The 17774-nt window shown below is 39.1% G+C and overlaps 1 protein-coding gene across 1 annotated transcript in view; it reads left to right on the forward strand.

Moving 5' to 3' along the window:
- Positions 1-17774, forward strand: part of WDR44 (WD repeat domain 44) — a gene marked incomplete in the record, with an annotated part of 85238 nt that overhangs the window by 32017 nt on the left and 35447 nt on the right. Inside the window, 4 exon segments of the mRNA XM_045164556.1 lie at positions 4135-4209; positions 12805-13441; positions 14204-14334; positions 16135-16230. Of these exon segments, the coding sequence (XP_045020491.1) occupies positions 4135-4209; positions 12805-13441; positions 14204-14334; positions 16135-16230 (939 nt within the window).

Here is a 17774-nt window from a genome sequence, read left to right on the forward strand (position 1 = left end):
CTCTATTTACAATAGCTAGGACATGGAAGCAACCTAGATATCCATCGACATATGAATAGATAAGCTGTGGTATATATATATATATATATATATATATATATATATAATGGAATATTCCTTAGCCATAAAAAGGAACACATTTGAGTCAGTTCTAATGAGTTGGATGAACCTAGAGCCTATTTATACAGAGTGAAGGAATTCAGAAAGAGAAAAACAAATATTGTACATTAAGGCATGTATGTGAAATCTAGAAAGATGTTACTAATGAGCCTACTTGCAGGGCAGCAGTGGAGACACAGACATAGAGAACAGACTTGTCGACATGGAGGGGGAAGGAGAGGGTGGGAAGAACTGAAAGAGTAGCATGGAAACATAGACACTACCATGTGTGAAATAGATAGCCAGTGGGGATTTGCTGTTTGACTCAGGAAGCTCAAACTGGTGCTCTGTGACAACCTAGAGGGGTGAGATGGAGAGGAAGGTTCAAGAGGGAGGGGACATATGTATACCTATGGCTGATTCATTATGTTGATGTATGGCGGAGACCAACACAACATTATAAAGCAATTATCCTCCAATTAAAAATAAATAACATTTTTTTTTAAATCTGGGCTTTAAAATTTTAAAGCAAAAGACTCTGATGGAGAGATGGGGTTGATAGGAATGTATGGATGCATATGACAACTATTTGAGTTTCCTGAGTTTTTTTTTTTTTTTTTCTCTCCTCTGAAAAAAGAATAGCAAGCTCATCTCTCAAGCATTTTTTAAAATTTCACTTTAGTCACAGTTAATAACTTCCCCTTCCTCACTACTAAAACAGAAGTGACCTGAATTTTTTAGTAACTAACATTTTTAGCTTAATGCTCTTTAGTAGATAATAATGAAGATTTCTTTGAGTATAGATCACCTTTGTACAAATGGTTTGTGAAACTAGGTCCTTTGGTGGTGAGCTTTTTAAAATTAAAAAGCTCAAATCTTACAACTGAATACTAGGAGGGTACAAATGGCTCTTTAATATCCAGTATAGATGGAGGGAAACAATGGTGTGAATTGCTGGAAATTGAATAGAAAAACCATACCTTTTAAGAAAACATGTTTCTTAGGTTCTGATAGGTAGGAGTTAGAGAAATGGCCTGATGGTGGGAACCAGGATTTAGTTGGTACTGTGCTTCTGTAATGGGGCAGCCCATCTCCAAAAGAAGGTAATAACTGAGGACTGTCTCAAGTCTAGCTAAGTTGATGTTGGTTGTCTGCAGGCACATGCTTGGCTTCCATTGCTTTGTCCTCAGCCTGATTGAAGTGCTGGGGGAAGGGCCTGAACATTAGACCTTACTAAGGAGAGACTCATAGATGACTATATACTAAATCAGATTTTACTAAGAAATCTAGTTAACCTCTTTAGAGATCAGATCATCTGGTAGGTACAGTATCACTCCTTAAAACTAGGACTTAGCAGTAGTTTACCTTATAGGAGTTGATATCTTTCAAAAATTCAAAGTCTAAGAGAGTTTTTTTAAAGCCAAATAAAATAGAAGCCTAATCACTGCTTGGCAGTTTTGGTCTGTGATCTTTGTAAGTACTTAATTAAATCAAATTAAATTGAGGTACAGGAATTATTGGTATGTATTTTTCTTAGGTTAACTTAGGGAAAATATCTGTGGAATTAAGGTAGTACAGTGCTTCTGATTTCCCTACTAATAATGAACAGTTATTAGAAGGTAATTGGAAGAGGACATGGCAACCCACTCCAGTGTTCTTGCCTGGGGAATCCCATGGACAGAGGAGCCTGACTGACTACAGTTCAGGGGGTCACAAAGAGTCAGACACGACTGAAGGGACTTGGCACACATGCATGCATGCAGTTAATTTGTAGGACAGTTGAAGGTGTTTCTCTAATACGCATGAACTGTTCTTAACGATCATCAGCTTTTAAGAATTCGCTTTCATCCTGTCACCATGGCTATTTTAAAGTGGTCAGTGAATATAATATAATAACGCTTGCGCTATAACACTAAGGATGGTAAGGAACCATCCAGTTGGCCAAAGTATAATTCTGGGATTATGATGGGAAAGGGAGGCGATCAATATAGATGTGAAAGATGCAGTTCAGTTCAATTCAGTCACTCAGTCTTGTCCTACTCTTTACGACCCCATGGACTGCAGTACGCCAGGCTTCCCTGTCCATCACCAACTCCTGGAGCTTATTCAAACTCATGTCCATCGAGTCGGTGATGTCATCCAACCATCTCATCCTCTGTCATCCCCTTCTCCTCCCTCCTTCAATCTTTCCCAGCATCAGGGTCTTTTCAGATGAGTTAGTTCTTCTCATCAGGTGGCCAAAGTATTGGAGTTTCAGCTTCAGCATCAGTCCTTCCAATGAATGTTCAGGACTGATTTCCTTTAGGATGGACTGGTTGGATGTCCTTGCAGTCTAAGGGACTCTCAAGAGTCTTCTCCAACACCACAGTTCAAAAGCATCAGTTCTTCGGTGCTCAGCTTTCTTCACAGTCCAACTCTCACATCCATACATGAAAGTGAAAGTCACTCAGCTGTGTCCGACTCTTTGTGATCTCATGGAATAGTCCATGAAATTCTCCAGGCCAGAATACTGGGGTGGGCAGCCGTTCCTTTCTCTAGGGGACCTTTCCTAACCCAGGGATTGAACCCAAGGCTCCCACATTGCAGATGGATTCTTTACCAGGTGAGCCACCAGGGAAGCCATCCATACATGACCACTGGAAAAACCAAAGCTTTGACTAGATGGACCTTTGTTGGCAAAGTAGTGTCTCTGCTTTTTAATATGCTGTCTAGGTTGGTCATAACTTTTCTTCCAAGGAGCAAGCGTCTTTTAATTTCATGGCTGCAGTCACCATCTGCAGGGATTTTGGAGCCCCCCCAAAATAAAGTCTGTCACTGTTTCCGCATCTATTTGCCATGAAGTGATGGGACCAGATGCCATGATCATAGTTTTCTGAATGTTGAATGTGAAAAATGCAGGCAGGAGCCAAGTCATATTAGGTGCTCATAGACTATGGTAGTTTAGATTTTATCTAATACTTCAAATCCCCTGAAACAACTTGTCTCTAGAATAATCTATATAAGATTGGTAGTATTTCCCAAATGCTGGGAGAAATTCAATGAAACAAGTTTTCAGCTTGAAGATATTGGAAGTCCCACAGTCCTACAGAAATATATCTAGCACATTAAATCTTTAGCAGTATAATAATCTCTGGAGTAGAGAGATTATCAGAGCCTATCCTGATACTTGTGTGATTGCTACCTTAATATGTACATATATCCTTATATATCTTAGGTCAGTTAAAAATGGTTATATAGTGACTTTCTGACAAACTCTGTGATGGACACCAAGAATTATGAAAATTTTTTTCTCAGTGTCAGTAGTAGCATTTAAATTCCTGCACTTCTATAAATGTAAAGAAAATTTAAGATGGAAAAGAATACTGTGTTACGATTTGCAAATGTATGATTGTCTTATTTTACCCAAATTTTTTCCAGCAGAAATGCAGGATCCATTTCTACCTTCTTTAACCTCCCAAATATATATATATATGTACGTATGTGTATATGAATGTATACGTAGATATATATGTATTTTTGGTGGGTTTAATTTTCTTCATCTGTTACTGTTTTGGGAACTTCATTTAATACCAGTTAACTTTTGATTCCTTTTATCTGAAGCATATAGAGTTTCCAAGAAAACAACTCTCTGAATATGGTTTGCCACATTTTCCATATTTATGGAGCAATACTTTGGGAAAAATAACAATTCTGATTCAACCCGTTGCTTAAATTTGTAACCTTTTTGCGCTGCAAAAGTACTTAGTAGTTCTTATATTCCTGTACAGTTTTTTAATGTTAAAAAGTTAGGTACACTTTAAAAGAAAATAGCCTATTACATTAGAAAAATAGAAAATTGCTGATTGGTAACCTTCTTATGAAAACTAAATTGTCCCAATTGGCATAAAATCTCTGGGAATCTATCAGTACCCAAACGTCTAAGCCCTTTATGGGCCTTTGATTTATTAATGCTATAATTTCTAATTTGTACCCATTTTAAACAGAGTTTTAAAAAGAGATGTCATCATTTGGTTTGTTCTTTTCTTTTGAAAATAGGAAACAGAGAACTCTGCATACAAAGTTGGAAATGAGTCCACTGTACAAGAACTGAAACAAGATGTATCTAAAAAGGTTGGTAAGATAAAATGTCAGTATTAATTTAGCAGATGTCATATTTATATGGTATATTTAAAGTGGAAATTTTTTTATATTATTTTAGCATAGTACCCTGTACGTGCTGGATGTTCAGTAAATGTTCCTTGAATCTGTTGAATTTGATTTAAAGCACATTAGACTTTTTAGAAGTCATTTTGTAATCCAACTAATTGGTAATTTATCTTTGAATCAGTATTTTGAAAAATGTTTTATAATGTATTTTTGTTTTTCATACTTGTATTTTTGTTAGAGTAAGCCATAGCTACTCTTGAGGTTAGTAACAAGAGGTAAAGGTATTGAAAAGCTTAGTGCAGCTTTTAACTCCTAATGTCTTGAGGAGTTAGAGGTTACAAGAAGTCATTACTTTAGTAGTACATTTGATACTTTTTAAGGAATTGATGATATGAACCTTCAGAGGTTGATTTACTAAAAGAGACTGAGCATAAGATTAAAATGTTGACAATGGGTTGTTAACAGTATTGGGATAAAAACCAAGGAGAAAGAATGGTTTGTGTTCATTCATTTGTATAAGTTTTGAGTGTTTTCTGTGCCCCAGGCACTGTTCTAGCCAGTGGATTTCCAGAGACCAATGAGATGACGCATCTACCCCAGAGTTTCTCAACAGCAGCCCTTTGGGATGAATAATTGTTTGTTGTGGAGGGAAAGGGAGACTGTTCTGTACATATTAGAATGTTTAGCAGCATTCCTGGCTTTAACTCATTGGATGTCAGATCCCAACCCCCACCCACCCCTACCCCATCTTGGCAACCAAAAATGTCTCCAGACATCACCAAATGTCTAGGGGAATGGTACTGGGCACAATCATCACCCCTGAATATTCATTGTTGTACCCTTATGGAATTTAGAAAATTAATGGACTACAAATTTTAATATTGATCCTACATTTTCCTTTGGGCTTCCCTGGTGGCTCAGCAGTAAAGAATCTGCCTGCAATGCAGGAGACCTGGGTTCGATCCCTGGATCGGGACGATCTCCTGGAGCAGGGTAGGGCAAGCCACTCCAGTATTCTTGCCTGGAGAATTCCATGGACAGAGAAGCCTGGTGGGCTACAGTTCATGGAGTTGCAAAGAGTCAGATACAACACAACTGAGTGACTATAACTAAGTATAGTTAGTAGCCCCCCACCCCCAAAAGTGACTTTTTAAGGAGCGTTTAAAAGCTGAAAAAAATAGTGAACACTATGGGGGCAATAGGGCTTTCCAGGTGGCTCCGTGGTAAAAAATCTGCATGCCAGTGCAGGAGATGCAAGTTTGATTCCTGAGTTTGGAAGATGCCCTGGAGAAGGAAATGGCAACCCACTCCAGTATTCTTGCATGGAGAATCCCCATGGGCAGGAGTCTGGTGGGCTACAGTCCACAAGATTGCAAAGGGTCAGACACAACACGACTGAGTGACTATAACTAAGTATAGTTAGTAGCCCCCCACCCTCAAAAGCTATAGTCCATGGGGTCACAAGAGTCGGACACAGCTTAGCAACTAAACCACTACCACCACCCTCAAAAGTGGTGTTTTAAGGAGAGTTTAGAAGCTGAAAAAATAGTAAACACTATGGGGCAATAGGGCTTCCCAGTTGGTTCAGTAGTAAAGAATCTGCCTGCCAATGCAGGAGATGTGGGTTTGATTCCTGAGTTGGGAAGATCCCCTGGAGGAAGAAATAGCAACCTGCTCCAATAATTCTTACCTGGGGAGTTCCATGAACAGAGGAACCTGGCAGGCTACAGTCCGTGGGGCTGTGAAGAGTCAGACACAACTGACTGATGATGCACGCACACAGGGCTATAGAGTGAGTCTTAAGACTCTAGGTATTAGTTTTTAAGTTCTAGGCCATTCAGGTAAATTAAGTATCCAACATTAATGATACAGGGTATGGAGTTATGTGCTGGATCAGGACACAATCCCTGTCCTCAGTAACTTACATTTTAGTAGAATAAATTGGATCAACACAAAACTGAATGTAATAAGTATTCACATAAACTCTCAAACTATTACAGGAAAACAAGAGAGACTTTACTTTCTGCTTGAGGATAGGAATGGGGAAGGAGGAAGTAGCATCTGAACTGGTTCTTGATGGATGGATAAGATTTGGGCAGGCAGAGATGGAAGAGGAGAGGCATAAACAAAGGCGTGGAGATGAGGAATGTGTGGAATGTTTGACGATGAGTCTAGAAACCAAATTTAGGGCCAGATTATGGGAATGCCTCTTATGTCATGCTAAAACATCTGGTTTTTATTTTACAGTTGCTGTGAAAGGAATGAGTTTTTCGAAGCAGGAAGGTGATAGGAAACAAAGTTTTGATTCTCACTGTTCTTTTGTTCATTCCCTGTTTTCTGCCTCCTGAAACCCAGGGGGAAAAAAAACAGAGCTAGGTACTGTAAATAGGTGCTATGGGAGCATATCAAGAGGTAGAAAACATGGGCTTTGCTTTCCAGGTGTAGAGAAAATATTTTATACAGAGTTAGCTCATGTACTACTCTGCATTTATTATATTCTAGTTCATATTATAATGAACAGTAAGACTGATAGGAGTTCAGAAGAGGAAGAGATTGTCTTCAGGTAAGGGCTGAGGGAAGGCTTAAGACTTTCAACCTTTTTTTAACCCCTCTGATGGCGTAGGCCTTTTCACTTTGCATAGTTATCATTTGAAACCTTTACATTCACCTCATCTCACGGTGCCCACTTGGGTCTGCACACTTTTAGCAGATAACCTTGTAAGTGTCAGAGGCTGTGCTGTGCTAAGTTGTTTCAGTCATGTCTGACTCTTTGCGACCCTATGCACTTTAGCCGACCAGGCTCCTCTGTCCATGGGGATCCTCCAGGCAAGAATACTGGTGTGGATTGCCATGCCCTGCTCCAGGGGATCTTCCCGACCCGGGGATAGAACTGGCGGCTCCTGCATTGCAGGTAGATTATTTACTGCTGAGCCACCAGGGAAGCCCATCAGAGGCTAAGAAGCCTAAATTCACTCCTTTCCATCATCTCAAATTTCCCTCACTGCAAATTTTCATCTTTTACCTCTTTTTCATGTAATTCCTGAGAATTTAGTATTCTTTTTTTTCCTGTCCAAAGTAGAATGGTATAAAGAACACTGGACTTTTGGAGAAAAACCTGGATTTCAGTTTTGACTTTGTAGTTTACTAGCTGTGGGACCTTGGGCAAAATTCTTAATGCCTCTGTCTCAGATTCCTGCTTTTGTATGGTTGTTATTCAGTTGCTGAGTCATGTGCATCTCTTTTCAACCCCATGAACTGCAGTACACCAGGCTTCACTGTCTTTCACTATGTCCTGTAATTTGCTCAAACTCACATCCATTGAGTGTATTGAGTCCATTGAGTGATACCATTCAACCATCTCATCTGTTGCCCCCTTCTCTTCCTGCCCTCAATCTTTCTCAGCATCAGGGTCTTTTCCAGTGAGTTGGCTCTTCACATCAAGTGACCAAAGTATTGGAGCTTCAGCTTCAGCATCAGTCCTCCAGTGAGTGCTCAGGGTTGATTTCCTTTAGGATTGACTGGTTTGATCTCCCAACAGTCCAAGGGACTCTCCAGAGTCATCTCCAACACCACAGTTTGAAAGCATCAATTCTTCCACAGTCAGCCATAAATGGTCCAATTCTCACATCCCTACATGACTACTGGAAAACCATAGCTTTGACTGTGTAGAACTTTGTCAGCAAAAGGAAGTCTCTGTCTAGGTCTGTCATAGCTTTTCTTCCAAGGAGCAAGTGTCTTTTAATTTCATGGCTGCAGTCACCATCCACTGTGATTTTGGAGCCTAAGAAAATAAAATCTGCCACTGTTTCCACTTTTCCCCCCATCTATTTGCCATAAAGTGATGGGACCAGATGCCATGATCTTAGTTTTTGAATGTTGTATTTTAAGCCAGCTTTTTCACTCTCTTTCACCCTCATCAAAAGGCTCTTTAGTTCCACTTCACTTTCTGCCATTTGAGTAGTATCATCTGCATATCTGAGGTTGTTGATATTTCTCCTGACAGTCTTGATTGCAGCTTGTGATTCATCCAACCTGTCATTTCACATGATGTACTCTGCATATAAGTTAAATAAGCAGGGTGACAATATACAGCCTTGTCCTACTCCTTTCTAAATTTTGAACCAGTGTGTTGTTCCATGTCCGGTTCTAACTGTCGCTTCTTGGCCTGCATACAGGTTTCTCAGGAGGCGGGTAAGGTGATCTGGTATTCCCATCTCTTTCAGAATTTTCCACAGTTTGCTGTGACCCACACAGTCAAAGGCTTTACCACAGTCAATAAAGCAGAAGTAGATGTTTTTCTGGGTGGAATTCCCTTGCTTTTTCTATGATCCAGTGGATGTTGGCAGTTGGATCTCTGGTTCCTCTGCCTTTTCTAAATCCATCTCATACATCTGAGATTTCTTGGTTCACATACTGTTTAAGGATTTTGAACATTACCTTGCTAACATGTGGAATGAGTGCAATTGTGCAGTAGTTTGAACATTCTTTGGCATTGCCTTTCTTTGGGATTAGAATGAAAACACCTTTTCCAGTCCTGTGGCCATTGATGAGTTTTCCAAATTTGCTGACATGTTGAGTGCCGCACTTTAACAGCATCATCTTTTAGGATTTGAAATAGCTCAGCTGGAATTCCATCACAGTCACTAACTTTGTTCGTAGTGATGCTTCCTAAGCCCCACTTGGCTTCACACTATAGGATGTCTGGCTCTAGGTGAGTGACACCTTTGTAGTTATACGGGTTACTAAAACCCTTTTTGTACAGTTCTGTGTATTATTGCCACTTCTTCTCAGTCTCTTGTTCTGTTAGGTCCTTGCTGTTTCTGTCCTTTATTGTGCCAATCTTTACATGAAATGTTTCCTTGGTATCTCCAATTTTCTTGATGAGAACTCTAGTCTTTCCCATTCTGTTGATTTCCTCTGTTTCTTTGCATTGTTCACTTAAGAAGGCTTTGTTATCTCTCCTTGCTGTTCTCTAGAACTCTGCATTCAGTTGGTTATATCTTTCCCTTTCTCCTTTGCCTTTTGCTTCCCTTCTTTTCTCAGCTATTTGTAAGACCTCCTCAGACAACCATTTTTATTTTCTTGCATTTCTTTTTCTTTGGGATGGTTTTGGTCACCATTTCCTATACAGTGTTACTAACCTCCATCCATAGTTCTTCAGGCACTCTGTCTACCAAATCTAATCCCTTGAGTCTATTAGTCACTTCCACTGTATAATCATAAGGGATGTGATTTAGGTCATACCTGAATGGTTTAATGGTTTTCCCTACTTTCTTCAATTTAAGCCTGAATTTTGCAATAAGCGCCTCATGATCTGAGCTGCAGTCAGCTCCAGGTCTTATTTTTGCTTATAGAGTTTTCCATCTTTGACTGCAAAGATTATATAATCAATCTGATTTTAGTATTGACCATCTGGTGATGTCCATGTATAGAGTCATCTCTTGTGTTGTTGGAAAAGGGTGTTCACTATGACCAATGTGTTTGCTTGACAAACTCTGTTAACCTTTGCCCTACTTCATTTTGTACTCCAAGGCCAAACTTGACTATTACTCCAAGTATCTCTTGACTTTTGCATTCCTATCCCCTGTGATAATAAGGACATCTTTTTTTTGGTGTTATTTCTAGGTCTTATAGGTCATCATAGAACAGTTCATCATCAGCTTCTTCAGCATTAGTGGTTGGGACATAGGCTTGGATTACTGTCATGTTGGATGATTTGCCTTGGAAACAAACAGAGATCATTCTGTCATTTTTGAGATTGCACCTAAGTACTGCATTTTGGACTCTTCTGTTGACTATGAGGGCTACACCATTTCTTTTAAGGGATTCTTGCCCACAGTAGTAGATATAATGGTCATCTGAGTTAAATTCTCCCATTCCTGTCCATTTTAGTTCACTGATTCCTAAAATGTTGATGTTTACTCTTACCATCTCCTGCTTGACCATGTCCAATTTACCTTGATTCATGGATCTAACATTCCAGATTCCTGTGCAATATTGTTCCTTACAACATCAATCTATAACTTTCACCACAACACATCCACAACTGGCATCATTTCTGCTTTGGCTCAGCCTCTTTATTCTTTCTGCAGCTATTTCTCTATTCTTATCCAGTAGCATATTAGACACTGACCTGATGATGAGGGGCTCATCTTTCAGTGTCATATCTTTTTGCCTCTTCATACCATTCATGAGGTTCTCGAGGCAAGGATACTGAACTGGTTTGCCATTCCCTTTTCTAGTGGACCACGCTTTGTCAGAACTCTTCACCATGACTCATCCGTCTCGGGTGTCCTGCACTACATGGCCCAGAGCTTCATTGAATTACACAAGGCTATGATCCATGTGATCATTTTGGTTAGCTTTCTGTGATTGTTTTTGTTCTGGAGGCTGTGAAATTGTAGTTTTTGCTTCTTCTGTCTGCCTTCTGATGGATGAGCATAAGAGGGTTGTGCAAGCTTCCTGATGGGAGAGACTGGCTGTCTTGCTCTGATGGACAGGGACATGCTCAATAAATCTTTAATCCAATTTTCTGCTGATGGGTGGGGCTGCTTTTGTAGAAGGGAGATAATCTAGTTACCTCACAAAAGCTGTATAAAGATTGAATAGAAAATGTGTGTACTGGATCTAATACACAGCAGACCCTCTTCTCCAGAACTTATCTTCCTTTCCTTTTGCACCTTCCCTTCAGCTTATAAAAATGCTGGAGCACTTTCTTGAACCCTCTTCCATGTGTAGCCAAGGTTTTTGAGAACATAGACTGTACTGGCTGTCCCTGTACCTCTTTTTTAAAAGATTTATTTATTTGTTTTTGGTTGTGCTGGATCTTTGTCGCTGCACACTGGCTTTCTCTAGTTGTGACGATCGGGAACTACTCTTCATTATATGCGCGTTGCGGTTGCTTCTCTTGTGGAGCACAACCTCTAGGGCGCATGGACTTCAGTGGCTGTGGCATGTGAGCTCAGTAGTTGTGGTGCACTGCACAGGCCCACCTGCTCCACGGCATATGGGATCCTCCCAGGCCAGGGACTGAACCCCGCGTCCCCTGCATTGGCAGGCAGACTCCTAACCACTAGACCACCCGTGATGCCCTTCACCTCTTATTCCTTCTTGAACCTACTATAATCTGGCTTCCATTACTGCTAAAGGACTCAGTGCTCAGTAACTACCTAATTCACAAATTAGATGGAGTCTAGTTAATATTTCTCTGGTGAAAGTAAGGTAGATCTAGGATAAAAATTTGAAGATTGACAAAAAAATCATATATAGAATATGCTGCAAAATCAGGGATGAATATTATTGAATGACATACTATCCAGTTCAACCTGGCACAAATTTGTAGTAAATCACATCAGCATAGTTTCATGAGACATTCTGTTAATTTTCTGGAGCCAAAGAATTGAGAAAGCAGAAATCATTTATGGCTCTGTGGTAGAAAGATAAGTGAGTGGACTGGGAGATTTAATGTGTTAATGATGACAGGACTGAGTAGAAAATATATTTTCTTCTAAATATTGGTAGAAGTAACAGAATGCCTGCCTGTATTTTTCAACTATAGATAAGACATAAAAGGGGAAAAAGGCAAGATGAGCTGGGTATTTGAACTGTTGATGCTCCTGACATCTCTTTGCAGAGCAGGGCGTTAGATGTAGCCTGTTTAAGAACTTTATCTCTCTGGATCTACTAGCTTTTCATGTTCAGGCCTGAGTTCAGAGCTAAACAGCTTAAATTCTTGTACAAGGTGGTTTTCATTCTCATAGCTTTGTTAACTAGACTCAAACCAGCAGGCTATTACTGCAACTAACTTGGCATAAATATGTAAATAAACTATGACATGAAACATCTGAATATAAATTTAGGTTTAAACTTTTTTTTTTACAGGATTGATTGAATTTTTGTGATTACACGGACTAACACAGATTCCTTATTAAGAGTACAGTTTTTGGAACCAAGCTCCCTACATTTATACCAGTTTCATCACTTACTAGCTTTGTAACCTTGAATAAATCTCTCTGACTTAGTTCCCTCATTTGTATACTGATGATAGTAAGAGTGCTGTCTTATAAGGTTGTTATAAAGACTAAAACACATAAAGTGTTAAGAACATTGCCTGGCACATAGTAAGTAAAATATAAATGATTAACTAATACTATGTTCTTGAAAATCATTTCACTGTGTTTTTTTTGTATTTTATTTTATTTATTTTTATTTTTTACTTTACAATATTGTATTGGTTTTGCCATACATCAACATGAATCTGCCACGGATGTACACGTGTTCCCAATCCTGAACCCCCCTCCCACCTCCCTCCTCATACCATCCCTCTGGGTCATCCCAGTGCACCAGCCCCAAGCTTCCTGTATCCTGCATTGAACCTAGACTGGCGATTCATTTCTTATATGATATTATACATGTTTCAATGCCATTCTCCCAAATCATCCCCCCCTCCCTCTCCCACAGAGTCCAAAAGACTGTTCTATACATCTGTGTGTCTTGCTGTCTCGCATACAGGGTTATCGTTACCATCTTTCTAAATTCTGCTTTTTAACCTTTCATCAGATTATTGAAAGTATTATTGAGGAGAGTCAGAAAGTAATACAGCTTGAAGATGATTCTTTGGATTCCAAAGGAAAAGGACAGTCTGATCAGGCTACTGCCAGTCCTGTCACAGCTGGAACAGATCTTAGCAATATACCTGGACTGTTAACCATAGATCAAGTACTGCAGGAAGATTCCCAGAAGGCAGAGAGTCAGGATGTATCTGAAGAAACTGAATTAGAATCAAAACAGTGTTTTCCTTCTGATGACACATGTGAGAAGCCAGTAGATGAAACCACAAAGTTAACTGAAATAAGTTCAACTGCACAGCTTAATGTGCCTGAAACTGTAACAGAAGTGTTGAACAAGGAAGAAGTAGAAGTCAAAGAAAGTGATGTTCTAGAATCTGCATCCTCACACTCCTTATCTATGAAAGATTTTGCTGTAGTGGAAGAAGTTGCACCTGCCAAACCGCCAAGACAGCTTACTCCAGAACCTGATATAGTAGCTAGTACAAAGAAGCCTGTTCCAGCACGCCCACCCCCTCCAGCTAACTTCCCACCTCCTAGGCCCCCACCTCCATCTCGACCTGCTCCACCACCAAGAAAAAAGAAGAGTGAATTGGAGTTTGAGGCTCTTAAGACACCTGATCTAGATGGTAAGTATTAATTGAGAAATAACTATCTTTGTGGGGAGTTTGGGGAGTTGAAACTTGACCTTTCTGATTTTTTTTTTTCAATTTATGCTGTATTTAGGCAATGGTAACCCACTCCAGTACTCTTGCCTGGAAACTCCCATGGACGGAGGAGCCTGGTGGGCTACAGTCCCTGGGGTCGCTAAGAGTTGGGCATGACTGAGCGACTTCAATTTCACTTTTCACTTTCATGCATTGGAGAAGGAAATGGCAACCCACTCCAGTGTTCTTGCGTGGAGAATCCCAGGGACAGGGAAGCCTGGTGGGCTTCTATCTATGGGGTCGCACAGAGTCGGACACGACTGAAGCGACTTAGCAGCAGCAGCAGTAACCACATTGATGACCAAGTTATAAAATGTATTTTAGTAACAGAAAGCCTAAATGTTTACATTGGTATTGTTACATTATTGTAATTAAACATTTCAGCAGACTTTCAAATCTGTTACCATTGGAGAGCCAGAGTGGCACAGTAAAAAGAACATAGGATTTGGACTTAGGATTTGAATTCAAGCCCCAGATCTCTTCATGTATAAGGTGTATAGCCTTGAGGAATTTAAATAACTTACTTGAACCCTGGTTTCCCCTTATATAAAAAGAGAGTAATGAAACCACTTTTCTTGTAGAATTGTTCTAAGAATCAGATAAAGATTTGAGCACTTTTAAGCTATGAATAAGGTCATATAAGTATTGGTTGTTGTTGTTATTATTATATTATTATTTTTGCAGTTCCCAAAGAGAATATTACATCTGATACTCTCCTAACTACAAACATGGCTTCAGAGAGTACAGTCAAAGATTCTCAGCCTTCTCTTGATTTGGCAAGTGCTACCAGTGGAGATAAAATAGTTACTGCCCAGGTTGGTGAATATATGTTATATTTGATACAGGCTTTCAACTTTCTGCAACTAACTGGTTTGTTGATTGTTGAACCTTCTTTCTTCTCCAGGCCAAATATTTCCTTGTCTCCAAAACCTGGCTACCATATCCCTTGTCCAGCTCTGCTACTAAGTAGCGGACTGATTCTAGCAACCTATTTAACATCTGAGTCTGAAATGGCTCATTGATAAAATTTGGGGAAAACCTTCCTTGAAGGTTTCTTGCAAGATTGAAATGAGCTAAAGTATGCCAGGTACCTGGTATGTGTGTTCAAAAAGTGACAGATGCTGCTATATGTAGTATTTATTAAAAATACCAACTACCATCTTCATTTACCTGACTTATAATGGTCAAAGGACTTCCCAGGTGGTGCTAGGGGTGAAGAACCTGCCTGCCAATGCAGGAGACATAAGGGATGAGGCTTCTATCCCTAGGTCAGAAAGATCTCTTGGAGGAGGGTATGGCAACCCACTACAGTATTCTTGTCTGGAGAATCCCATGAACAGAGGACTGTAGGGTCGCAAAGAGTCATACACAACTGAAGCGACTTAATACACACACGCACACATAGTGGTCAGATTGGGAACTTTTATTTTTTTATAATTTCCTTTTCCTAATCATGAAAAAAAAACCTTCATACAGTAGACTGTACATCCATATATGAGGCAATATAGAAAGAACTTGATAACATGAATTTCTACCTCTGCCAAATTCTGGGATTCAAGGGTTACTTATGTGGAAGCTCTGATGGGGCAGGTTGGCAGACTGGAAGATATTATCATACTAAGTGAAGTAAGTCAAATAGAGAAAGACAATTATCATATGATATTGCTTATATGCAGAATCTTAAAAAGTTATACAGATGAATTTATTTACAGAACAGAAACAGACTTAGAGAATTGAACTTATGATAACCAGAGGTGGGGGAAAAGAGTAGGTGAGGTAGATTGAGAGTTTGGAATTGACGTATACACACTACCATATTTAAAATAGATAATCAACAAGGACCTATTGTATAGCACCGGGAACTCTGCTCAATATTCTGTAATAACCTAAATGAGAAAAGAACTTGAAAAAGAAGAGCTATGTGTATATGTATAACTGAATCACTTTGCTATACACCTGAAACTGACACAACATTGTTAATCAACTATACTTCAATATAAAATAAAAATTTTTATTTTTTTTAAAAATCAAGGATTCTGTGGCCACTGAACTTGCAATAAAATTCAAATCACACGTACACACAAAAAGATACAATGGTCTTTTCATAGCCTTAGAGCAGAGGTCAATAGTGGCCTGATTTTATAGGGTCCTCAAGCTAAAAATGGTCTTTGTACTTTTAAAGCATTGTTTTTTTTTTTTAAAAAAAGAATATGCAACAGACACTATGTGTGAAGCAAAACGCTTAAAATCTTTACTATCTGGCTGTACAGGAAGAAGTTTGCCAACCCCTGCCCTCAAGACATCCATGTGTATAGTCCTGATTAATGACAAATTTTACTAGCAGAGGACTGATTTTGGACCAAGTTCAAATAGAACATTTATTTGCTTTCAAGACTACTCAGACATTATTTCATGAGCAGCAACACTTTTGGTACCTAATATTTTTTAGCATGATGGGAATAATAAAAGACTGAAATGGAATGTTCCATTTAAATTTTCAGTAGGCTCCATTATCTGTATTATGGAATTCTTTAGAACTGTGTGTGGTAATGAATAATTGAATATTTATAAAAACTGACTCAGTCTACTTTCTGTTTATAAAATTAAAATTTCAGGAAAATGGAAAAGCACCTGATGGGCAGACAATAGCCGGTGAAGTGATGGGCCCTCAGAGACCTAGATCCAACTCTGGGAGAGAGCTTACTGATGAGGTATAATTAAATTTTTTTGTTTGTTCTTGAAAATATAAAATATAAAGGTCATAGTGAGAAGATGAAAAAATTCCAGAGATGAATGGTGATGGTGGTTGCACGGCAATGTAAATGTAGTTGATGCCACTGAACTATACAATTAAAAGGAGTTATAATGATAAATTTGTATTATATATATTTTACTATGATCAAAAAATAAGTTTATTGCTATTAGGTAAAAAATCATATTGTAAAAGAAAAAATGAAAATTGAAGATTGTCTTAGTTTTTGTTTTTTTAATGTGCTGGAAGTTTAACTCTGACTTAAACTTGCCCTTTCACACAATTATGCTGTGCTATGCTATGCTAAGTCACTTCAGTCGTGTCCGACTCTGTGCGACCCCCTAGACGGCAGCCCACCAGGCTCCCCCGTCCCTGGGATTCTGCAGGCAAGAACACTGGAGTGGGTTGCCATTTCCTTCTCCAATGCATGCAAGTAAAAAGTGAAAGTGAAGTTGCTCAGTTGTGTCTGACTCTTAGCGACCCCATGGACTGCAGCCTACCAGGCTCCTCCATCCATGGGATTTTCCAGGCAAGAGTACTGGAGTGGGGTGCCATTGCCTTCTCCTCACACAATTATATGGTAGAATAAATGTATTGAAAGCCAAGGCCTATGTTTCATAGGAAGTGGGCTTAAAAGGAACTTGATATTATAGACATGTGTCTTTATACATGTTAGATGATGTACAGTATATACAAGCTCAATGCTTGATTCTTAACTTACAATTTAGTATATATTGGTTGGCTAATTTATTCAGAATGAAACTTTGAAGCAAAATCTTAGTTTTTGTTTCTTTTAAACAATACATTTAAAAAAAATTATTGTATCTTAGAAAACAGTTTTGTAGTTCCTCAAAATATTAAACATTGAGTTACCATGTTTAATATTAGATACAAATAGATTTAAGGGACTAGATCTGATAGATAGAGTGCCTGATGAACTATGGACAGAGGTTCATGACATTGTACAGGAGACAGGGATCAAGACCATCCCCATGGAAAAGAAATGCAAAAAAGCAAAATGGCTGTCTGGGGAGACCTTACAAACAGCTGTGAAAAGAAGAGAAGTGAAAAGCAAAGGAGAAAAGAAAAGACATAAGCATCTGAATGCAGAGTTCCAAAGAATAGCAAGAACAGATAAGAAGCCTTCCTCAGTGATCAATGCAAAGAAATAGAGGAAAACAACAGAATGGGAAAGACTAGAGATCTCTTCAAGAAAATTAGAGATTCCAAGGGAATATTTCATGCAGAGATGGGCTCGATAAAGGACAGAAATGGTATGGACCTAGCAGAAGCAGAAGATACTAAGAAGATGTGGCAAGAATACACAGAGGAACTAGATAAAATCTTCACGACCCAGACAATCACGATGGTATGATCACTCACCTAGAGCCAGACATCCTGGAATGGGAAGTCAAGTGGGCCTTAGAAAGCATCACTACAAACAAAGCTAGTGGAGGTGATGGAATTCCAGTTGAGCTATTTCAAATCCGGAAAGATGATGCT

Source organism: Bubalus bubalis, chromosome X, assembly GCF_019923935.1.
Source record: "Bubalus bubalis isolate 160015118507 breed Murrah chromosome X, NDDB_SH_1, whole genome shotgun sequence".
Taxonomy (NCBI): Eukaryota; Metazoa; Chordata; class Mammalia; order Artiodactyla; family Bovidae; genus Bubalus; species Bubalus bubalis.